The sequence below is a fragment of the Lepidochelys kempii genome, chromosome 7 (genome assembly GCF_965140285.1).
Source record: "Lepidochelys kempii isolate rLepKem1 chromosome 7, rLepKem1.hap1, whole genome shotgun sequence".
Taxonomy (NCBI): Eukaryota; Metazoa; Chordata; order Testudines; family Cheloniidae; genus Lepidochelys; species Lepidochelys kempii.
In genome coordinates, this window is record NC_136386.1 from 311,347 (window position 1) to 336,817 (window position 25,471).

General features: G+C 46.0%; 1 protein-coding gene across 12 annotated transcripts in view; it reads left to right on the top strand.

Moving 5' to 3' along the window:
- PLXNB1 (plexin B1) overlaps positions 1-25,181 on the top strand; it is a 191,026-nt gene extending 165,845 nt beyond the window's left edge. For 9 of the 12 annotated variants that reach the window (XM_073350752.2, XM_078853513.1, XM_078853512.1 and 6 more), the window contains 9 exons: positions 2,319-2,422; positions 3,642-3,726; positions 4,202-4,368; positions 10,637-10,797; positions 16,052-16,199; positions 18,404-18,468; positions 18,575-18,650; positions 19,312-19,386; positions 20,841-25,181. In XM_073350752.2, coding sequence (XP_073206853.1) covers positions 2,319-2,422; positions 3,642-3,726; positions 4,202-4,368; positions 10,637-10,797; positions 16,052-16,199; positions 18,404-18,468; positions 18,575-18,650; positions 19,312-19,386; positions 20,841-20,945 — 986 coding nt within the window. In that variant the 3' untranslated portion in view covers positions 20,946-25,181. Of the gene's footprint in view, positions 1-2,318; positions 2,423-3,641; positions 3,727-4,201; positions 4,369-10,636; positions 10,798-16,051; positions 16,200-18,403; positions 18,469-18,574; positions 18,651-19,311; positions 19,387-20,082; positions 20,354-20,840 lie in introns of those variants that run through there. The other 3 variants (XM_078853511.1, XM_078853515.1, XR_013636020.1) reach the window with 3 other exon arrangements.
- Positions 25,182-25,471: the final 290 nt, after the last annotated feature.

The window sequence follows — 25,471 nt, forward strand, 5'->3', positions numbered from 1 at the left end:
AACATAAAAAAGAAGCTTACAAGAAGTGGAAGGTTGGACATATGACCAGGGAAGAGTATAAAAATATTGCTCGGGCATGTAGGAATGAAATCAGGAGGGCCAAATCGCACCTGGAGCTGCAGCTAGCAAGAGATGTCAAGAGTAACAAGAAGGGTTTCTTCAGGTATGTTGGCAACAAGAAGAAAGCCAAGGAAAGTGTGGGCCCCTTACTGAATGAGGGAGGCAACCTAGTGACAGAGGATGTGGAAAAAGCTAATGTACTCAATGCTTTTTTTGCCTCTGTCTTCACGAACAAGGTCAGCTCCCAGACTGCTGCGCTGGGCAACACAGCATGGGGAGTAGGTGGCCAGCCCTCTGTGGAGAAAGAGGTAGTTCGGGACTATTTAGAAAAGCTGGATGTGCACAAGTCCATGGGGCCGGTCGAGCTGCATCAGAGAGTGCTAAAGGAATTGGCGGCTGTGATTGCAGAGCCATTGGCCATTATCTTTGAAAACTCGTGGCAAACGGGGGAAGTCCCAGATGACTGGAAAAAGGCTAATGTAGTGCCAATCTTTAAAAAAGAGAAGAAGGAGGATCCTGGGAACTACAGGCCAGTCAGCCTCACCTCAGCCCCCGGAAAAATCATGGAGCAGGTCCTCAAAGAATCAATCCTGAAGCACTTACATGAGAGGAAAGTGATCAGGAACAGTCAGCATGGATTCACCAAGGGAAGGTCATGCCTGACTAATCTAATCGCCTTCTATGATGAGATTACTGGTTCTGTGGATGAAGGGAAAGCAGTGGATGTATTGTTTCTTGACTTTAGCAAAGCTTTTGACACGGTCTCCCACAGTATTCTTGCCAGCAAGTTAAGGAAGTATGGGCTGGATGAATGCACTACAAGGTGGGTAGAAAGTTGGCTAGATTGTCGGGCTCAACGGGTAGTGATCAATGGCTCCATGTCTAGTTGGCAGCCGGTGTCAAGTGGAGTGCCCCAAGGGTCGGTCCTGGGGCCGGTTTTGTTCAATATCTTCATAAATGATCTGGAGGATGGTGTGGATTGCACTCTCAGCAAATTTGTGGATGATACTAAACTGGGAGGAGTGGTAGATACGCTGGAGGGCAGGGAAAGGATACAGAGGGACCTAGACAAATTGGAGGATTGGGCCAAAAGAAATCTGATGAGGTTCAATAAGGATAAGTGCAGGGTCCTGCACTTAGGACGGAAGAACCCAATGCACAGCTACAGACTAGGGACCGAATGGCTAGGCAGCAGTTCTGCGGAAAAGGACCTACGGGTGACGGTGGACGAGAAGCTGGATATGAGTCAGCAGTGTGCCCTTGTTGCCAAGAAGGCCAATGGCATTTTGGGATGTATAAGTAGGGGCATAGCGAGCAGATCGAGGGACGTGATCGTCCCCCTCTATTCGACATTGGTGAGGCCTCATCTGGAGTACTGTGTCCAGTTTTGGGCCCCACACTACAAGAAGGATGTGGATAAATTGGAGAGAGTCCATCGAAGGGCAACAAAAATGATTAGGGGTCTGGAACACATGACTTATGAGGAGAGGCTGAGGGAACTGGGATTGTTTAGTCTGCGGAAGAGAAGAATGAGGGGGGATTTGATAGCTGCTTTCAACTACCTGAGAGGTGGTTCCAGAGAGGATGGTTCTAGACTATTCTCAGTGATAGACGACAGGACAAGGAGTAATAGTCTCAAGTTGCAGTGGGGGAGGTTTAGGTTGGATATTTGGAAAAACTTTTTCACTAAGAGGGTGGTGAAACACTGGAATGCGTTACCTAGGGAGGTGGTAGAATCTCCTTCCTTAGAAGTTTTTAAGGTCAGGCTTGACAAAGCCCTGGCTGGGATGATTTAATTGGAGATTGGTCCTGCTTTGAGCAGGGGGTTGGACTAGATGAACTCCTGAGGTCCCTTCCAACCCTGATATTCTATGATTCTATGTTATAAAATAGTAAGTAACAATCCTAATAGACACAGGGCCTTTAAAGATACCTTTTCCTGTAACACATGCTGCACATTTGTGCTGTTTTGTATTACAGCATAGAAATTGTGTGGTTACATTATTGCAATGTACATATCCAAAGGGGTAGAGTGTGTTGCTGCTGGAACTTTACCCCGCATTTCCTAACAGCTATGAGATTAAACTTTCAGCACTCATGCAGTGCACTGCTGATACAATTCTGGCATGTTATTAGTCTTACTTGGCATTGGTTTCTGCTTATTGAAAGTGAAATATACAAGAGAGTTTTAAAGACAGTTCAACTTTCACAGTAAACGTTTTTTTTATTTTCTGTTTTCTGTGTTTTGATGACTGCAGAGTGGAGATCAGGTCTGGCTGGTCACCTGATCCTTTCGGATGAGGATGTGACCTCTGTCATTCAGGGGACCTGGAAGCGCCTGAACACTCTTCAGCACTACAAGGTCAGAACTGAGCATTCTTCTTCCCTTTCCCTTTTCAGTGACCTTTCAATTCCAAGTGTACACTCCGCTTCTAGATTTGACTCTCGCCTGATCCCATCTAAAGAACGTTTTTAGTCCCACCTGTGATGTGGTCAAGCCTCTGACTTGCTCATGACACAGGAACTGCTGTTCAGTCAGTGTAACCTCCTCTGTACTCTGCATCTCCACCTCTGACAGCTTGAGCCAGGGATGCTGGGGAGGCAAACGGTGTCTGAATATATAGCCCTAAGCTAATTTCTGGAGATGCTGTAATCAGGGCAGGGTTGCTGGATCTGTTGGTTAGCGCCTAAGTCCTTTGACTCTGGAAATTAAGACTTAAATCCTACCTTCACTCACAATTGAAAGCAATTTTGGTGCACCTCTTCCTACTCCTACCATAGATTTGTCACCATCAAAGAACCAAGCAGCAGTCACACAAGGATTGTGGGAATGTGAGGAAAAGTGATTAGACAAATGGGTCCCTTTCTGGGCACATGGAAAATTTGTGGGGCTAGGAAATGGCAGCTGTGCTGTTCAGCACTTCACTCTGTGTAATTGATTCTAAAGCCAGTATGGACCATTATCTTTCACTTCTCCTTTAGCCTCTGTCAAATGCACCCTTCACCGCAGTATCTGCTGTCACTCTACCTCTATACTGCTCACCCCCTTCTTTCCTTCTTTCTCAGTATCTTCTTTATTTAAGGTTGTAGAAGTTGGGTTGCACTAGACTGTATCTCACTGCTGTCGTTGTCGATACACCATGTTGCAGACCTGCAATTGTGTAACTCTTCTGTCAGCAGGAGACAGGCTTGCTGGTTGAAGTCAATATAAGGGCTACTTGCCAGTATAGCAGATGATGGTCTCCAGAGCTGGGATGAGGCTGCTGGGAATGAAAAATAATGTTTAAAATACCTTGCCCTTACCTTGCCTCAAAGTACCTGACAGACATCATTGACCCTCACAGCCCTTTTTACAGATGGGGAAACTGAGACATGGAGTGTTGAAGAAACTTTACCAAGCTCACAGAGTGAGTCAGTAGCAGAGCCAAGAATGGAACCCTGGGGTCCTGAGTCCTAGTCCCCTCTTCTAACCAGGAGACCATTCTTTCTTGTGGGTGGGCTGTTGTACTGTTTAAAGTCTGCCTGTCACACTGAGGAGAAATGTACAGCATATTGTTAACCCAAGTTCTGCTTGTACACAGGTGCCTGATGGAGCAACTGTAGCTCTGGTCCCACGTCTGACCAAACATATCCCCAGGGAGAATCAGGATTACGTCCCTGGAGAGAGTGAGTCTGATGCTTAAGGCCTTAACGTTCCATCCTCATAAAATAGTTTCACAGAGTCCATAAGCTGGCAAGCTAGGACTTTGTACTCCCAGGCAATAGACTTAACTTTATGGTAACCCCCAATAGCTACTGGGTGAGTTGGGCCTTCCTCACTATTAGCATTGACAGGATAGCCAAACTGTCAGCTCCAGGAGCTTCTGTAAGTGTCTGGGAGCCAGAGGCCCCTAAAAACAAGAAATCAGGGCCAGCAAGGAGAGTCCAGCTTGAGCTGGAATCTTCTAGTTGCTAACCACAGGGGCTGGGTGCAATCCATAGCTAATAGGCCCACCAGTTAATAAACCTAGGGCCTCGGCATAATCCCTATCTTGCTGCATGTTCCCTTAGTGCAGGGAAATCTTGGGGCGGCAAGTGGCTCCAAGCAACGTGGCCAGTCTCTGAGGGGAGCCTAGAGATTTCAGTAGTATTTATGTTTCAGAAACGCCGATGCTGGAAGATGCAGATGAGGGTGGAATAAAACTTTGGCACCTAGTAAAACCAACTGAAGAGCCAGAGCTCCCCAAACACAGGCGAGGAAGCTTACGGGATCGGGAGCGAGCCAAGGCCATTCCTGAAATTTATTTGACACGTCTCCTCTCTATGAAGGTAGGAAAGAACATAGTGTTGGATTAGCTAAACTGGGTCATGCCTAGGATACTTCCTTCCCCAATGGCCAAGGCTTGGTGCTAAACCCTCAAGCCCCAGGGTGTGCTTTGCCAGCTGTGCAGCACTGCACATGAGGAAATAATTCTTTGCTGCCCAGATTACTGATGTATTTATTTGTTGGTTTCCCTGTAACTCCAGCACCATAATATCTGAGTTACACATGGTAAGGGAGTTGTGCTCCGGCTCTGCTCCAGCTCCAGGCAAGAACCTGCCGCTTCACTGCTCTGGAGCTGCTCCGCGCTCCAGCTCCTGGCTCCGCTCCAAAGCCCTGATTTACAGACAACCCATTACCAACCATGAGTGGAGCTCCATTGTTACCCTAATATCACAAAACCAAGGTCAGACACTTCATCCAGATAACAAATCATTGTATCAACCAGCCAGTATTCAGGCTGTCCGACTGCTACTGACAGAGATTGCGCTACAAGATATCCTACTGCAAAGAAGAAAGTTCTCCATGAGGAAGACTTACTCCTCTAAATGGAAAGGATTTTTAATTTTGGGCAGCCCAACACAACCATGACCCATTGAAAGCCTCGGTACCTAAAATCCTCGATTTATATTCTGCATTTTTGAAACATTCTGGATGCTTGTTCAGCTCCATCAAAGTCCATCTTGCAGCAATCTCAGCATACTCCTCACCCATGTAGTCATGTTCAGTTTTTTCCTGTATCCCACAGTATCTAGATTTCTACTTGCTTATCCACCAATCAGAGAACCCCCTCTGACCTGGGATCTTAATATTGTCCTTACAAGTTCCCTGGAGCCCCCTTCGAGCCTCTCTCTTTATAACACCTTACTCGCAGGACCGCCTTTTTGTTCACCATCACATCAGCCAAACAGGTCAGTGAACTTGCATTGATCATGGCTGACCCTCTTACTCAGCATTCCAGAGAGGGAAGGTGGTGGTCAGACATCATTCCCAGTTTTTTCCTAAAGTTGTCAGATCTCCTGCTTTCTTTCCCAAACCCCATTCCTCTTCAGGGACAAACTAACTTCGCACCGGGGATGTTTCACAAGCCTTGTTCTATTATCGGGAAAGGACAAAGCCCTTCAGACAGACTCCTTGTCTTGTTGTTGCCATCTGTGGTGCCTCTCGGGCAGGCCATCTTCCAGAGAATACCTCTGTGGATTACCCAGTGTATTTCAATCTGCTATCGCATGGCTGCTACCCTTCTCCCTGCAAACATCAGAGCTCATTCCAGTAGAGCACAGGCTGCTCCTCTGCCTTCTTCAGCTATCTGAACCTGGCAAGGCAGCTACGTGGAGTCAGCCCCGTACTGCTGTTAACCGCTATGCTCTTGACCTGGGGCAAGATGAGATGCCAGATTTGTTAGGTAACGTCACAGACACGGTTCAGTCAGTGCAGGTTTGGACTCCTCAGTGTCACCTTCCAGATGGGCCACTGCTCATCAGTCACCTAGGAAGAGATCCACATGGACGTGTACTTGAACTGAAAACAGTTACTTACCTTACTGCTTTGACACATCATCATCCTGGATCTCATGGCCCACCCTCCAGCCCTGCTTTTTGCGAGCCTCTTTCCCTGCCGTTCTGAATTAGTGACAGAACTGAGTGATGGTTGTGGTAGCTGCTCTGCCCTTTATGCCCTTGGGTGGGGAGCGGGGGCACAAGGACACGCATGGTGCAGGCACAGTCGAACGGACACTCCTGATCAAATATTCTGATCTCCCATTCATGGGACACATGTGTACCTACAATGGGATCCATGCAGACAACAGCCTCTCATAGAAGGTAAGTGACCACTCTTTACAGATGGGAATTGAGTATAGCCTTCTATTTTATTTAAAGTTAATTTTGTAAGGCAGTATTACGCTACCGTGGGTTCGGCTCTGGTGTCGACAGTTTCAAGCTCAACAGAGTGAAAGTCACCTCTGCTATTTGCTTCAGATTTAGTCTCAAGGAACACATAAAGACCCAGGATAGTGACCATACACGTACTTACAAGTATAAGGTCTAGTCTGTTTTACAAGTTTTATTAAAGGTACAGTTAAAGTTATGATTAACCAAATATATAGAAATTTTATACAGACCTATGCACAAGTTACAAATATAGTCATACTTGCATTCTTAATGATATTCTTAAGGTCTGATGGCTGCCTTGCTAATCAGCACTAGAGGGATGGTTCCCGCTGGAGTTTCCTCTAGGGCAGGGGTGGGCAAACTTTTTGGCCTGAGGGCCACATTGGGGTTGCAAAACTGTATGGAGGGCCGGGCAGGGAAGGCTGTGCCTCCGCAAACAGCCTGGCCCCTGCCCCCTATCTGCCCCCTCCCACTTCCCGTGCCCTGACTGCCCCCCTCAGAACCCCCGACCCATCCAACCCCCCCGCTCCTTGTCCCCTGATCACCCCCTCCTGAGACCCCTCCCCCCCGACCCTAACCACCCCTGCCCCCGGGACCGCTCCCCCTATCCAACCCCTCCCTGTCCCCTGACTGCCCCCCCCAATGCCTATCCACACCCCCGCCCCCAACAGGCCCCCCAGGACTCCCATGCTTATCCAGTCCGTCCGTTCCCCGTCCCCTGGCCACCGCTCCCCACCCCACAAGAACCTCCGCGCCATCCAACTGCCCCTTGTCCCCTGACTACCCCCCAGGATCCCCTGCCCCTTATCCAACCCCCCGGCCCCCTTACCATGCCGCTCAGAGCAGCATGTCTGGCAGCTGTGCTGCCTGGCTGGAGCCAGACACGCTTCTGTGCTGCCCTGCAGGATTGCGCAGCCCTGCTGCCCAGAGTGCTGCTCGCGTGGTGGCATGGCTGCAGGGGAGGGGGGACAGCGGAGGAGGAGACAGGCAGGATGGTCCTGCGGGCTGGATGTGGCCCACAGGCTGTAGTTTGCCCACATCTGCTCTAGGGAGCTTAACTTTCCTAATCTGGGCACCCTCTATTTTATAATGTGATTCTGACTATACCTCATTAGGATTTATGCATATAGTGTACCTGCAGTTAGGGTATGTGTTAGAAAAATATGACTACCCAGGTATGTTGTAAGCAAAAAAAATTACTCATATTGTTAATTTTTCACAATATCACCCATTGGCACCTCTTTTCCTATAATCTTGCGGCATAGGGTCATTCTTTGGTCACTTATTTATGTCAAGCATTCTTTAAGCCTATGGCATAGTATGACTAAACTCAAATCTCACAGGCCTCACCCTGTAGGCCTTATGTTTCAGCCCTGCTTACTTAGATACCTAATACATAATTATCCCTTCTGACTACTGATCAATCTTATATTTCTATAATCCTACAATTTAAATCTATTTGGCATCCAATGATTATATATATTTTAGTTAATTGTAACATCGCACAATAAATGAACAATAAACTAAAATCATTGGCTACAGGAGACACAGTGAGACTAGTGTCTTGTGCAGGGATTCTGTGGCACGGCTGGGAAAATAATCTCTTGAATCTGTCCAGTGCCTTAAACACAAGTCCACCCTTCCTCACATGCACCCTATTGTGGAAGGTTGTGTTTCCTTGTTCTTAGCTTACAGAAACAAAGACATGCTCAGCAAAGAATTCTGATTTTTTTTCCCCCTCCCTTATCCTTTCCCCAATAACAATAGTCTTTACTGAGTTCAGTCTGGATTTCACTGAGACCATAGTATGGAAATTGCTGTCCTCGGATAGGTGTCAAAACTCCTTCTTGTGTCTGAAGAAGGACCCTTTTCCCTCCTTATTCCGCTTGATCTATGAGCAGCCTTCAGCATGTGAACTGCACCATCTTTTGTTATGGGCTATCTCTCATTCCTTCCTATTGTGGTTCCGCTCACTTTACCCACCCTCAGACACCTCCTTTGGTTCCCCAGCAATTTGAGGATCAAGTTTAATATTCCCCTTGTATACAATGTGGTTCTGATTTGGTGGGAGGGCTACTTCTGAATGAAAGGAAGTGACCTGCAATGAGCTGGAAACAATTGAGCCAAATCAATCGGAGTGGAAGAATTTAATCAGAAAAATGGGAATGGTAGTTGGGAATTGCTTAAGAACACTTTACTAGATGCCCGAAAAGCCACAATCCCAGTCAAGGAAGAAGTCTGTACTAATTAATTGAATAGGTTTAGAGGGGAAGTGAAGGCAGCTATAAAAAATTAAACAATAATATATAACAAATGGAGGAAAGGGGAAATTGATAGTAATGAATATAAATCAAAAGCTGGGACTTGTAGACAGCTGACAAAGGAAGCAACAGGACATAAGGAAAAATCTATGGCCAGCAAGAGTAAAGGACAGTAAGGAGTTTTTAAGTATATTAGGAACAAAAAGTTTTAAAAGATTTAAAAATGGTATTACTAAATGGAAATGGTAAAATTATGAATAGTAATCCAGAAAAGGCAGCAGTGTTCAATAAAAAGAAAAGGAGTACTTGTGGCACCTTAGAGACTAACCAATTTATCTGAGCATTAGCCGTATGGAGTTATGCTCAAATAAATTGGTTAGTCTCTAAGGTGCCACAAGTACTCCTTTTCTTTTTGCGAATACAGACTAACACGGCTGTTACTCTGAAAAGTGTTCAATAAATACTTCTGTTCCGTATTGGGGGGAAAACAGATGTCATACCATATGATAACACTCTTTCTATTACACAAGTATCTCAGGAGGATGCTAAAGAGCAGCTATTAAAATTACACATTTAAATGAGTGGGTACAGATAACTTGCATCCAAGGATTTTAAAAGAGGTGGCTGAGGAGCCTAATGGACTGGTAGTGTTGATTTTTTTTCAGTAAGACTTGGAACACTGGGAAAGTTCCAGAAGACTGGAAGAATGTCAGTATTTAAAAAGAGCAAAAGGGATGACCCAGGTAATTATAGGCCTGCCTGTCTGACATTGATCCCAGGGAAGAAAATGGAGCTGCTGATACAGGATTAGATTAACAAAGAATTGAAGGAGGGTAAAATTAATGCCAATCAAGATGGTTTTATGGAAAATAGATCCTGTTAAACTAATCTGATTTTTTTTTTTTTACGAGATTACAAGTGTAGTTGAGAAAGGTAACCGTGTTAGGCTTGGTACCACATGACATTTTGATTGGTGCGAGGGAACTAGAAAAAGATAAAATTAACATGGCACACATTAAATGGATTAAAAGATGGCTAGCTGTTAGGCTGCAAAATGTAATTGTAATAGGGGATCTTCATTGAGTAGGTGTATTTCCAGTGGGTCCTGCAGGAATCAGTTCTTGGCCCTACGCTATTTAAAATTTTTATCAGTGACCTAGAAGAAAACACAAAATCGTTACCGATGAGGTTTTCAGGTTACAGAAAAAATTGGGGAGTGGTAAATAATGAAGAGGACAGGTCACAGATTCAGAATGATCTGGATTGGTTAGTAAACTGAGCTTAAGCAAACGACATGCATTTTAATGTGGCTAAATGCAAATATACACATGAAGGAATGAAGAATGCAAGTCATGCTCCTAAAATGTGGGACTATCCTGGGACACATGGACTTTGAAAAAGATGTGTGGATCATGGTGGAGAATCAGCTGAACCTGAGCTCCCAGTGTGATGCTGTGGCCAAAAGGGTTAATGTGATTCTGGGATGCATCAACAGGGAATTTTGAGTAGGAGGAGAGAGGTTATTTTACATCTATATTTGTCACTGGTGTGACTGCTGCTGAAATACTGTGTCCAGTTCCAGTGCCACAATTCAAGAAGTATGTGGATAAATTGGAGAGGATTCAGTGAAGAGCCACAAAAATGATGAAATAATTAGAAAACATGCCTTATAGTGGTAGATGGAGCTCCTTGAGTCTATTTGGCTTAACAAAGAGAAGGTGTCTTGATTATAAGTACTTACATGGGGAACAAATATGTAATTTTAATCTCTTCAATCTATCAGAGAAGGGTCTAACGTGATCCAATGGCTGAAAGGTGAAACTAGACTGAAGTGTAAATTTTTAACTGTGAGGGTGATTAATCATTGGAACAGTTTACCAAGGTTTGTAGTGGATTCTCCATCACTGGCAATTTTTAAATTGGTTGGATGTTTTTCCATAAAATCTGCTCTAGGAATTACGTTGAGGGAGTTCTCTGGCCTGTGTTATACAGGAGGTCAGACTAGATGATCACAATGATCACTTCTGGCCATGAAATCTATGAAAACCTTTTCCCTACCAAGGCGCTGAAATATTTATTTACATTCTTCCTATTCATTTTGCATGATCTTTGCTTGTCCACAGGGGACCCTGCAGAAGTTTGTGGATGACTTGTTCCAGGTGATCCTCAGCACCAGCCGCCCTGTGCCTCTGGCTGTCAAATATTTCTTTGACCTGTTAGATGATCAAGCAATGCATCATGGAATCCTGGACCCTGAGACCATTCATATCTGGAAGACAAACAGGTATGGAGTCGTAGCAGCCTGACACTTCCCTAGGGCAAACTGTGGCCCCTGGAGTACTTGCTAGTGGTCACATGGTGCTGGCAGCTCCTATTTCCATTGGAGAGAAACAGTAGAGCACCCATGCACTGTTGATTGGAGATTTTAGTTAGCAGTGTCTCTAGGTCCACACCTGGACACTAGACATCCTTGTGCTCTGGTGTGAGCGTATATTGGTAGGCGCAAACTCACCACCGCTTCAGTTCCTTCTCAATCGCCTTTGTCTCACGACAGTTTAGAGTAGTGCCCACTGCTTCTGTAGCTTCTTTGTTGTTTTAGGCTTAGTTTGTTTCTCATAGCTCCTTGGTGGTATATGCTGTCAATGAAAGATTGTGACAAGCGCACATCAAATTCTCTCACAGCACTTTAAGGATCTTCCGTTCTGAGTCTATTACTACCTATTCATTCCTCTGCTTCTTGTTCAAAACATCATAGAATCATAGAATATTAGGGTTGGAAGAGGTCTCAGGAGGTCATCTAGCCCAACCCCCTGCTCAAACTAGGACCAACGCCAATGAAATCATCCCAGCCAGGGCTTTGTCAAGCCAGGCCTTAAAAACCTCTAAGGATGGAGATTCCACCACCTCCGTAGGGTAACCCATTCCAGTGCTTCACCACCCTCCTAATGAAATCGTGTTTCCTACTAGCCAACCTAGACCTCTCCCACTGCAACTTGAGCATTGCTTCTTGTTCTGTCATCTGCCACTACTGAGAACAGCCAAGCTCCATCCTCTTTGGAACCCCCCTTCAGGGAGTTGAAGGCTGCTATCAAATCCCCCCTCACTCTTCTCTTCTGCAGACTAAGTAACTCCAGTTCCCTCGGCCTCTCCTTGTAAGTCATTTGCCCCAGCACCCTAATCATTTCTCTTGCCCTCCGCTGGACTCTCTCCAATTTGTCCACAGCCTTTCTATAGTGGGGGGACCAAAACTGGACACAATACTCCAGGTGTGGCCTCACCAGTGCTGAATAGAGGGGAATAATCACTTTCCTCAATCTGCTGGCAATGCTCCTACTAATACAGCCCAATATTCCACTGGCCTTTTTGGCAACAAGGGCACACTGCTGACTCATATCCAGCTTCTCATCCACTTGTAATCCCCAGGTCCTTTTCTGCAGAACTGCTGCTTAGCCAGTCGGTCCCCAGCCTGTAGCGGTGCATGGGATTCTTCCGCCCTAAGTGCAAGACTCTGTATTTGTCCTTGTTGAACCTCATCAGATTTCTTTTGGCCCAATCCTCCAATTTGTCTAGGTCACTCTGTATCCTATCCCTACCCTCCAGCGTATCTACCTCTCCTCCCAGTTTAGTGTCATCTGCAAACTTGCTGAGGGTGCAATTCATCCCATCATCCAAGTCATTAATAAAGATGTTGAACAAAACCGACCCCTGGGCACTCCGCTTGATACCGGCTGCCAACTAGACATGGAGCCGTTGATCACTTCCCGTAGAGCCCGACAATCTAGCCAGCTTTCTACCCACCTTATAGTCAATTCATCCAATCCATACTTTTTTAACTTGCTGGCAAGAATACTGTGGGAGACCGTATCAAAAGCTTTGCTAAAGTCAAGATATATCACGTCCACCGCTTTCCCCATATCCACAGAGGCAGTTATCTCATCATAGAAGGCAATCAGGTTGGCCAGGCATGACTTTCCCTTGGTGAATCCATGTTGACTGTTCCTGATCACCTTCCTCTCCTTCAGGTGCTTCAAAATGGATTCCTTGAGGACCTGCTCCATGATTTTGCCGGGAACTGAAGTAAGGCTGACCGGTCTGTAGTTCCCCGGGTTCTCCTTCTTCCTTTTTTTTTAAACATCATTTATGGTAGCTGTCACGTTGGACAGAAGGGTGGGCAAGCTAGGGGAACTCATTGTTGATCTCACCTCCCCCACCATCACTAACTTCTACAATGTTAAGGTGATCCTATGCCTTCATCCTCTCTTCTGCCAAGGCACCTCTGGTCATCACTGAACTGGTTTCGAACAGGACAGGGCAACTGTACAGCCAGTTATTGGCTGCAATCTCTTTAAATGGTTTTCTTTTAATGACCCGCTATGCAGCTGTGGTAAACATCAGACTGTTTATATACTTGACAAGCGCCCACTGACTTATTTTGATAGTGGGCTACCAGCTCTCCACCTGGCTGATGATGACACCATCAAATGACTGGGCACATTGCACATATGGTGATACATTTCTTCTCTTCATGCCTAAGGTCTCCTCAGAGTTTCATATCAACCAGGACATTCGACTTCCAGTGTTTTTTACCTAAAGCTTCATTCTTTGAGGGAAAAAGTTAGTCTCCATACTCTGGATGTAAGGCAAGCACTCACCTTTTACCTTGACAGAACTAAGCCTTTCAGGGTTCCCCTAGACTCCTCACTTTCTTTGCTAAGAGGATGAGAGGCCAGCTGATCTCAATTTAGAGACTCCGTATGTGGGTATCTGTGTGTGGGCATCTGGATGTATGCTAGCTTACTATGAAGCTTCTGAGGTGGATCATAGTCTGGTAGGATGACTGGTCATTTGATCAGGGCTCAATCCACCTTGATAGCCCTTCTCAATGACATTCCTGTCAGGGACATCTGCATGCCATGGGGAGGGCACCACATGATCCTCTGTCCACATGTGTGACAGAATCACAGGTCTGATGCTCTGGAACTGCTCGGTATGAAGCCAGTCAGGACTCTGGGTAGCGTGCTCCCCTCAGGGCACTCTTTCCAGGACAAAAAGCCTCCTTGGCTACAGCCTTCCCAGTCTGACCTTAGAGAATTCAGCATCCCTGTTCCCACCGCACCCTTCCCCTTGGTGGGGAAGCCAGAGGGCCCTGCGCCCCAACTCCGCAGTCAGACGTGACTCTCAGCCAGTGTTGTAAAGCAGAAGGGTTTATTGGTCAACAGGAACACAGCGTCGCACAAAGCTTGTTAGCTCAGAAGTCAGTTGTCGTAAGATGTTACCTGTGTGGTGCTCTGCTGTATTCAATGGTGATAACAGTTGGCTGCTGCATGTGTGGTCCCTCTGTATGCTACCCCGGCTCTGCACAGATAGCTGACACAGCAGACTCCGAGAGAATCCCCAATGACCACAGACTCTGATAAGGTACGAAGGCACCCGGCCAGGTTTATTGTGAAATGAAACACAATAATAGTTCCCTGCAGACTCTACAGGACATATGACGGATATGTGCCTCTGACAGTGGACCGGCTCAGTCAGGGGCGGGACTCTCCACTGCCCCCTAGGCCAGAGAAAGTCAGCTCCTCAGGGGTGCATTCTTATACACCAGTACAAACAAGTTACACATCACTCCAGCCGTATTGAGGTACAACCCCTCTGCATGTTAGGGTGCCACCACTCACCTGGTACACCTCTCATATGGTTTGAACAAAACAACTCTATCCATCATATTCTCCTTTTGACCCTGTCTTTAAGATGGGTCAGCCTGTTCCTTATTATCTCTGTGGAATGTGTTCATACCAAAATGTTCTGGTGCCATCCTGGCACATGTTCATCTTACTAGTACTTGGTACTTTTTAGGTATGTGTATAATTGCAATAATCAGCCGCCTTCTTGCCAACTTCTGTGAGCAGGGCCTGCCTCTGGCTTACAGCTTTAGCAAAGTCTTGATCATTACTTTAGTTCAGGCCTCAGTCCTCATACTGGGCCTCTGATAGAAGCCTTATATTTCAGGGTCTCATCTTACTACGTTAGTGACTTTCAGCAGAGTCCATCTTGGGGGAACCCTGTGCCAGATGGCCTGGACTCCCCCCTTCTAGTGCCCGACCGCAGATTGCCTTAGATCCTTCTGCCTGGCTTCCAAGCCACCCACTGCTCCTCCTCTGGTCTTTTTCCTGCTTCCCGGGCAGTGTCACCTGGTCGCACCCCCCACCCTGGGTCTCAGGTTACGAAGGGCGTGGGCCATTGCCTACGTGTAGGCAGCTGGGCAATCTCACTTGCCCTGAGGGCCTCAGCAAAAGTCACACACCCAATTCCCACCACCTAGGCATTGGTGCATTACACAGGGAAACTGAGGTACACACAGTATTAGCATAGGACAGTAAGACACACATGCAACATAACAAGGTGAATAAAACCTACTTCGTCACAATATGTTCTCCAAACATACATATCACCTGTGCCTCCAGATCCACATGGCCTTTGGTGATGCCTCAGGTTTATGCTGGATCCCCTTCCTCTGCACTCACCTCCATATTAAGATACTGGTTTTGGAGTCTCCTACAGTAGAGTACCCATAGAGACATATACTCAAAGAAGAGGTTACTTGCCTCTACAATAACTTGAGTTCTTCTAGATGTTTTGTCCTTCTGCGTGCTCCACTTCCAGCCTCCTTCCCCTCTGTTTTGGAGTCTCTTTGGGCTTTGTGGCTGAGAAGGAACTGGAGTAGCTGTGGGTTTGCACCTAACTATATACCCTTGCACTGGAGCAAAAGGATGTGTAGTGTGCAAGCACAGACTCTGTTAACTAAAATCTCCAATTGAGTGCACAAGCGTGTCCACATCTTACAGTGGAGCGCTCATAGGGACAAAATATGTTGAACTTAAGTTACTGTACAGGTAGGTAATTTCTCCTTCAGAGGACAAAGCACTTAGTGCACTAAAGACAGCTACAAATTCAGGAATACTGCATGCGAGGAAGGGCATTAAGTGGTGGTGAGTGAGATGGGGAAGGTGCTCAAGAGACAGTATCCCTGTAAAGATGTGGTCTGCACTAGGAAAGTTGTAGAACCACAACCCTAGATCTACCTGGAGATGTGTTTGTAACAGAGGAGATTAGTGACTCAGCAATACAGTAAGATGGGGTTTCCTGATTTGCAGAATGGCCTTATTAACCCTCACAGCTCCAGATCTCAGCCTGCAGCTTTTGATGTGCATGTGGCTGTCCATAGACTCTAGGTTTGAAAAAGGCCTCACAGGATGGCTTTTCTGGGAATGTGATGTGATAAAAGTTAAATTTCTCACAACAAAAGGGATTCTGCTTTCTGAGAGGCTCATCTGTGCCTTTTTCTGAATGTACAGCACTGGCTGCTGGGTCTTCCATTAGATTTAAACTCTGGCCAGTTCTCAGTGGCTTGGGAACCTTTCTGTTCTAGCTGAATTGGGAACTCCATGCTGATGTTGAAGTGCTTTGCAATAAGCAGGATTAGTACCTCCTTTGAGGGCATGATACTCATCACTGCCTCTCCTCATCCCTCCTCTTTGCAGCCTGCCCCTCAGGTTCTGGATCAACATAATCAAAAATCCCCAGTTTGTGTTTGATGTGCAGACGTCGGACAATGTAGATGCCGTGCTCCTGGTCATTGCCCAGACCTTCATGGACTCCTGTACTATTGCTGACCACAAGCTGGGGCGGGTAAGCATGGCAGTGGGGTGGAGCAGCCAGTGTGTGCAGTGTGGTGAGATTTTGAACACTGTGTATCCTCCAAGCTGCATCTTGTTTTGAAGTGCTGTAGAGTCTGCATGCTCGAGGGAGGTGCAGGTTCAGTGTCGGGGAGAACAGTGTTTGTTACTCCATTCAGATAGATGGATCAGGTCCCTTTGCTACTCTCTGTTTGCACATTGTGTGCTGTCCCTACAAACTGATGAGAGAGTGAGACATTTTGCCTGAATGTTAATGTAACATTGGAATGGTGCCCCGGATGTGTGAGGTGCCTGCCCAGATAGCTGAAATACTGCTTTGGATATGATGTGCCAGACAGGTTCCGAGACAATAATGGGGCTGGGGAGGAGGGATAGATGACATCAGTAACATTTCTAGGATGATCACGGAAATGGAGGGCCTACTTTATGAGAGGAGACTGAAAGAGCTTGGCTTGTTCAGCCTAGCAAAATGAAGGTGAGAGGGGATCTGGTTGTCCTATATCTATCTCAAACTTTTGTACTGGTGATCCCTTTCGCATAGCAAGCCTCTGAGTGCAACCCCCCCTTATAAATTAAAAACACTTTTTAATATATTTAACACCATTATAAATGCTGGAGGAAAAGTAGGGTTTGGAGGGGTGGAGGCTGACAGCTCACGACACCCCACGTAATAACCTTGTTACCTCCTGAGGGGTCATGACCCCCAGTTTGAGAACCCCTGCTCTATATAAATGCTCATGGGGGTAAGCACCAGGGAGGGAGAAGAGCTGATTAAGCTAAAAGACAACATTGGCACCAGAACAAATGGGCATAAATGGGCCATGAATAAATTTAGGTGGGAAATTAGAGAGAGGTTTCTAAGCATCGGAGGAGCGAGGTTCTGGAGCAGTCTCCCAATAGGAATAGTGGGGGCAAACATCCCAACTAGTTTTAGATTGTGAACAGAATTCCATGACAGGGCCGCCTGTGATAGCAGGGGACTGGACTTGATGATCTAGGGTACTCCTTCCATTCCTTTGTTCCTACATTACAAGGTTACACAACAAGGCTAACTCACAGCATGGGGGAGGAAGGGCTGTTTGATTTGTCTTTCAAATTTGATTAGCTGGCTGAAAATTTTATTTAATTTCCTGTAGATGTCATGGAAATGTGGCTGGCTGTAATAAAAAAATTAGAAGCAATGGAGCAGTTTGCTTGTCTGTACAAGGTTAATGCTGTGAGGTGTAGGGGAGATGAGCCAACAAGCAGGAATGGCTAAATATCAAACATGGGTAGAACCATATCACTCTGGTGGCTTGTGGCATCTCCAGCCTCCGCCCTATGTGGTGTTTCTCACCCTCTCTTTTGAGTGATGAAAGGAAACAAGTTCTGTGTCTCTTTACCGAGGGGTCAGTGACTGCAGGTGGCTGTGAGACCCTCAGGGAGGGCACTCCATGCATGGGTGGGGCAGTGAGGAGCAAGCAGACAAATGGGGCATTGAGGCTGCAATGATGCAGAGAGAAATGCCATGAGAAGAAACTGGTTGTGGTAGATGGGAAGGGGCCTTGAAAGCCAGGACAGAAATTTTTGTGTTCTCTAGGGCCTATAGCACTATAATTAGAGTCTAGACTATGTCAGGGTCTCCTTTCCCTGTTGGAGACCAAGCTAGATGGGAATCCCTGAGTCTGTATTAATGGACAGAGGCGGTCCTTCCTGACATTTGAGGTCATCACTTCCTGTTCCTTTAACAGTTGGTTAGTACAGCACATTCCTTCTGTTAGGCAGGTGGTACTAGCCCATTAGGATAATACTGCCTCCAGCTTTCATAGAATACCAGGTCCTTAGTGTACCTGTCTGGGGGCCTCCCACTAAGAGATGTAGATTGGATACAACCATGTGATGGCTGTTGTCTCAGGCACCCACTCTCCACTTGAGGTGGCAGGGAATGGTCCCTAGTCTGTGCTCATGTTGAGAAATGTTTGCATAATTGGCAACCCTTGTGGGTACCTAGAGCCTGGGGCAGGGCCTCCCTGCCACTGTTGCAAGAGAGGATTGCCTGTTCTCTGCACATCTTGCAGGGAAGGGGCAGGTTCTGCCCACCTCTATGAGAGCAGGGAAAGGACAGAGGCTGCCTGTCCCTGCGGGAACCCGGGGTTTGTATCTCCTTGCCCTGGTCTTGGTTTCTGTAACCTGTCAGTCTGTTTCTGGCCTTTAAAGGACTCACCAATCAACAAGCTGCTCTATGCCCGGGACATTCCTCGCTACAAGCAGATGGTAGAAAGGTAAAGTCTGAGTGAGCAGGTGGGGACAGCTGGGTTGTTTGGCAGGGGGAGGAGGCAGCAGAGGAGCAGATACCGCATTAATTGCCCATGTGCTCCCATTGCGTAGGTACTATGCGGACATTCGCCAGACCATCTCCGCCAGTGACCAGGAAATGAACTCTGCCCTGGCTGAGCTGTCAAGGGTAAATAAAGCAACTTATTTCAGAAATCAGTGCATTTTCCATTGGATTCCACAGGGTGGGCAGTCTGCCTCCCTGGCACAGAGTCTGCATTAGCCTTTTCCCCTAGAATATCCCACCACTGCTCCCACCAGAATTCCAGTGTTAGTGCTGGCAGGGGCCAGGCATTTTAATCACGGCATCATGACTTGGCTCACATGAGGTCTAGACCACATGGTGGTTGAAAAACACTGGCTGCTGGTGTCTTGTCTGTGCTTGCCCCAACATCACTGCTAGCACCAATGGAAAGTTTTAGGGGAAAAAAGACCAATGTAGCTAAGGCTTCTGAGCGCAGGAGCAATGAATTACACATATTGAATCTATTTCCCCATGTTAAGTATCCTCACACCTTCTTGTCAACTGTCTAAATGAGCCATCTTGATTATCACTACTAAAGTTTTTTTTCTCCTCCTGATAGTAGCTTATCTTAATTAATTAGCCTCTTACAGTTGGTATGTTCCACCTTTTCATGTTCTCTGTATATGTATATATATGTGTGTGTGTGTGTATATATATCTTCTCACTATATGTTCCATTCTATGCATCTGAAATAAATTTGTTAGTCTCTAAGGTGCCAGAAGTACTCCTGTTCTTTTGGCTGATTATGTTTGTTATATTACCATAGAATTACTCAGGTGAACTCAATTCGGTGGTGGCTCTGCATGAACTCTACAAATACATCAACAAGTACTATGACCAGGTGAGTGCAGCTCTGGCTTACTGGCTCCAGCCTCAGTGGGCGATTTCACACACATCCCTCCCTGTCATTATCTTATGCTTGCCCTTCATAGGTTCATCTAGTCCTGTCTCCTGTTGGATTCGTGAACAAAAAAATTAATAGTCAAGGACATCATAAATGTTCCACTGCCCACATAGGACATAGGCCCATATTTTTAAAGGTACATTGGCAATACTGCACTCAGTTTTGCAACACCTAACTGACTGAAGTGCCTAAATCTCACTTTCAAAAGTGCTTTAGGTACTTAGAGCCTAAATCCCTTTTGAAAATGAGGTTTAGACTCCTAAATCGGGTGGTGCAGTGCAGCAATGCCTAAACACATTTAAAAATCTGGGTCAGATTAATTGACCTCATCGAATAGGAAGAAATGTATATTTTGTCACAACAAAAGAGCCTTCACTCTCACCCAGGGATTGTCAATATTGATGTGTTTTTGTTGGTATCTAAATATTTTAGTTTAAGGCATAGCTTAAAAGGGAAATGATCAGTTAAACATCAGTTAACAATAGAAGAATTTGAGATTGCAGTTTCTTGATATTGTTATGTGTATTTTAATAGGTAAAGTGTACAATATAGATTTTTACAGTGAAAAGTATGCGTGAGGACTTACATTTGAGACTTTCATGTTTACATATTTAATTTTTGTTTCTTTTTCAGAGGGCTTTGAAGGGATTTGAGATTACTGATGAAAGAATATTATCTACTTTGGGGAAGAGTTAAGGCTGTTTTGCTGTAATGAAACATGCATTTCTTTGTACTTAATGAGAATAATGATTTTGTTACATTTGCAGTGTAAGATGTATGCATTTCCGTGCATCTAATTGTTAAGGAAATGATGTTAGAGAGACAAGGTGGGTGAGGTAATATCTTTTATTGGACCAACTTCTGTTTGAGGTTAAGTACGAAAGCTTGTGTCTCTCACCAATCAGAAATTGGTCCAATAAAAGATGTTACCTCACCCACCTTGTCTCTCTAATATGCTGGGACCAACATGGCTACGGTAACACTACATATAACAGAGGAAATGATGTGTCAAGTGACTACTCTATTGTCACTTAACCATTTTTATTGGCTGTTTTAAAATGAAGATTCTTGCCTTTGGCACCCCCCTTGGTTTTTGGTTAACTGTTTTCTGTAGGTAAACAAAATTATTTAAAAAAAAAAAAAAAAGGGATGAGCATTGTTTGGGGGCGGAGGAGTGGGTGATGGCACAGAGGAAAAGATAGGGATGCCCAGAGGGGACTACCACTGGGATGGCAAAGTTGCAGGGAGTCCCTCTGAGACATACTGTCACTGTGGATCCCAATACCCATAGCTGCAACAGAGCTGAGGCTTGCCTTCAGCCAGGGGAATCTGCTGCTAATAGTATTCTGTTCACAAGGGAGGTTGCCAGTGAGCTCTGAGTCTTGTTGCAGATCATTACAGCCTTGGAAGAAGACCCGACAGCCCAGAAGATGCAGTTGGGATACCGACTGCAGCAGATTGCAGCTGCTGTGGAGAACAAAGTCACTGATTTGTGACCCAGACAAATAGACTGTGATGCTCTTGGGTGGCTGAACAGAGATGAATAGTGCTGCTCACTGGAACTTCATAGCTTCACACAAGTTGTCCCACTGCCTTTGGAACCAGACGCTCTGGGGAGCTGGCATGTGACACAAGAGGAGGTGGCCAAGAAAATGCAAAGTACAAATGTCCTTACATCTCAGAGAATATTTTTTTACAGATTTTTTTTTCCTTTTTTAAAATGAACTTTAAACTATGGGAGTTTCTACAAACCACAGTGTGAGAGAGAGTGAGAGAGACCAGGCAGCTTCTTCCCACATGTTGTGAATGTGCCAAGTTTCCAAACAATATTGCCAAGGAGCTGGATAACACAAGAGCTTCAGAACAAAGCTAAAGACCATACATGGCTTCTTGTGAGCCTCTAGCCTCATTTTGGTACTAAGGATAGGAGAGACTAGTGCTGTGCCTGCTGCCCTGAACATTGTGTAACCACCACTGCTATGATGGTAATAGCCCAGGCTACTGCACTCATGGTAGTGCTGGACAGTCAGTGTGTGAGCTTCCTGAGCCCTCATGGAACTAGCTGGGGCACTAGGACTGATGTAGTCTGTTAGGGATTAGCCCAGACGTGGTAACCTCTCTAAGGACCAGAGTGTACTCCTCCAGCATACAGCCCGAGAAGCAACACGGCTGCAGTTTGGTCCACCTGTTCCATGGTCTGAGCTGAGGAGCATCTCCCACAGCATGACCACCAGTGCACTGGTGGGGTTGTGCCTGGCACCCAGAAGTACTGAATGTAGGGATGAGAAATAGACTGAGAGGGAGATCAGAAAAGTCGCTTGGTCCCAGGGTTCTAGTCTTCCTCACTGCTTGTCTGTGACTCATGCTAATGAGACGAACATGCTCACCAGTTCCACGTGTTGACCCAGTAGGCTCAACCTAGTCCTAGCATAAGCAGGCACCATGCCACTGCCATCTATGGAGCTATACTGGACTGAATTTAGCATGGCTTGGGGAGAGGGCAAGGTGAACTTACTGAAGTGCCTCTAACCTAGATGTTATGTCTGACCCTCTGGTTCTCTGTGGTCACTTGGAAAGCACAGTGAAGGCCTTGTACTTATTTCCTTTCTCTGGCTTGTAGCCATTTTGGTACTCTGAACTGGATCTGTAAATACCCTCAAAATTACAAAGTATTTACATCCTTAAGGGGAATGTTAATTTTGTTTTTCTGAGACAATACTTCACTTGGATGAGCATCTCCTTGGACACTGTCATCATCACAAACTCCCCAGGCTAAGCACTGCCTGTGTCACACTGCTTCTGCATAGTCTTTGCCTCACTGGGCAGATCAGGGGCTTCTGACTTTTTCAGAAACATCTGGAGTCGCACAGTAACAATTGGCTTTTCCCCAAATTTCCCACTAAGCTGAAATAGTTGAAGGCTCAATCTCACAGCCAGATATACCTTCCTCACCTTTATCTCTGCCTAAAGTGAAACTCCAAATACTCCCCTGAAGCTGAATATCTTCTTCTCAAATTCTCCTGTGTGGGGCTCCACTTTAGTGACCTACTGCACACTTAAAATCTTAGTGGAAATCCTGAACTGATTCCACAGCCCACAGAAGAGCAGAGCAAAGGACCCAAGTGGCCAGGGCCCCCAGTGGATGAGCACCAGGATGAGGAAACCAAACAGCGACCATGCTCTGTAAATTGACCAACCCCTCTGGCAGCGTTCCCTCTTTCCAAATTGAATGGAACCAAACTCAGGCTCTGCCCTAGTCCCTCCCACCCTTGGCCTGAGTTTGTTTCCATTCTCTCAGAGAGGACTAAAGGAGTTCCCCTCTCTCTGCATCTAAGCAGGGCTTGAGGTAATGCTTGCTTCCTTGGGGCTCAAAGGGGAGGGATTTCTCTCCATTCCCCCAGCCATGTCTCCCCAACTGAGCACATGGGGAGTGTCTTTGGTTTCCTCTTACTCACTTGTCCCCCCCCCGTGGAGCCAGGAATAGCTCCAGTGCTGAATGACACCACCCCTACATTCAGACCATGTACAAAGTGCAACTTTGACTGCCAATCCACTCATTTTGTCTGGAACTGCTGATCGCATGGAGACGGCTAGACTCCAGCAAAGAAATACGGTGTCTCTACTGTGTGTGTTAACTGGAGGCGCCAGCTAGATGAGTCTTGTTGGGCTGAGCCCTGTGCAGTCATACAATTAAAAAAAAAAAGCACCGGCCCCAAAGAATTTACAAGCCTAGGTTCAGGCAAAACTTAACAGGTGAAACGAATGTGCGAGGGAGGACGGATGGGTAAGAGTGATGATGCCATCTGTGCAGTGCCAAGCAAACCTCCCGGAGTTGGGGAGCATGAGATTCAAAACTCTTTTGGCATCTGTCTTTATAACTTTTCCAACCAGACACCAAGAGCTGGCAGACTTTCCTCTGCTGTTTGTGGCCCAGCAGTGTCTTTGCTTCTCCCAGATTTTGGAAAATCTCTTTTCTCACAAAGTCCTATCAGTCAATTTGAAAGGAGGGGAATTCTCTTGTTTATCCAAGATTTACATTAACCTGAAGTCAGATGTTCGTCTCTGTCACCAACCCCTCCCCACCAACTTTTGGCTCCTGCTTGATTCATCAGCTTCTCCCTTTGAATTTGCCTGCCAGAACATGATGGCAACACAGGTCAAGGAGTGTACATCTTTGTCTGCGTACCTTGACCAGGACTGAGGTGGGGTGTAGGTACCATTCAGTACTGGAGATAAGATTTCTTGTTTCTCCAGGGACGTGCGTGTGATTTACCCATATAACAATATTAACAAAAAGAAGTCATTTAAAAACACTGCAAAAATGGTGTCAAAAGAAAATAAAGTAACATCTCCAGTGACCTGTCTCATAAGCTAAAAAGGATACGACATTCTCAGCTTAGTCACAGTGAAAACAGAAAAGATGATAGCATACATTTCTCCTACGATCTGTCACCATCAAGCTGTCAAATACCATCTCCCTCTTGCTGTATCCTGGACCTACTTTTTAACGTCCCTATGACTGTCAGTTTGCAGGTTCAGACATGCCCCTTCTCGTCTCTCCATTCGAGCCTCTCCCACATGGTAGAGTCCACTACCTCAACAGGGTGAGGTTTCATTAATGCTTGCACAAAAGTCTTTACTAATTCCTGTTGTGGGGGGTGGTAGATTCCTAATTACCTCTGGGCGGTTCCATCCAGCCTTCCTGACTCCATGGTAGTTGTGTCAAAAGCCCCAGGGATTTTTATTTCCTTAGATCACCTTTGGATATGTACCATGTTCCTACAGGACCTAGCTTCTGTAGGCGCTTGGTCATGCCCTCCTGCTGTATACACCTAGTCTCTGTCTCTGCAGGGCACAGAGATAGCTCTTTACATTTGTTTTATTAATTTCTCTCGCCGTGAAACATAACTTGACAGACCTTAGATCCTCTCTCTCAGATATGATCTTTGCGTGGGGGAAGAGAGGGAGAAGTTAGCTTCCAGCTGTCAGAATAGGGGAGGAGAAACTGAAATGGTAATCAGTACTGAGATATAAATTGTCATCAATAGATTTCAGTTAACCCCCCTTTGTGATGAATAGGGGTTCCTGGCTCCTTACATGATGGAACCCTACATTTTGTCTCTCCAGCTTTAGATTCAAGCTGGCCACAGGTTTGGGGGTCACATTCAGAAGTTTTTCTTTATAACCATAAGCGCTTAAAAAATGTATAATGAAAGCTTAAATTCTGCAGAAGCTGACAGGGTCTGATTCAGTGAAGCACCATGTGCTGCCTCAGTCTGACCCCTGGTTGCTGTTAGATGTCACTTTTTGATGCCTTTCTCCCTGGGCTGATTTCTCTGGCTTTCCAGGACACCAGGGGCATTGCTTAGCTATTTCTGCTCCTTTGGCGGTGGGAGGGCTGTACGTACACGTCTTCTCTTGACTGACTTAATTTTGTATTTTCCGGTTTGTTGTGGCCTGGCCAGCCCCATGTCCACATCCTGCCCCTTCTTTTTGAGTTCTTGGAGCTCCCAGCATGCTCTCTTTCTCAACAAATTGGAATTAATAATTAATATAAGAAGCTTGAAAATATGAATGTTGTCACATAGTGTAATAACTGTAGATACTATTGTGAGATGTAGGAATCTATTGGTGAGACAAGGTTATGTCTGTAAATAATCAGTTTAGAACCCAAATGATTTTAATAGAGAGAATTCTTACATGAGTGATTCAATAAACATTAATATACAACATGGAATGGGTGTCATGGTTTTGTGTCTTAAAATAATTTGGCTGCTACTTATGTTCCAGAATATGCTGCCCCTGGCCCAAGTGCCAACTCCGCAGCTCTCATTGGCCAGGAATTGCGGTGCAGTGTGGTGCCTGCAGAGACCCCATAACCCCCTGCCTAGGAGTCACTGCCAGATATGTGCCAGTCACTTTTGGGAGTTTCCCAAGATAAGCGCCATCCCCTCTCCTACACCCTGCTCCCCAGCCCTGAGCCCCCTCCAGCGCCCAAACTTCTACACCCCTCAGCTCACCC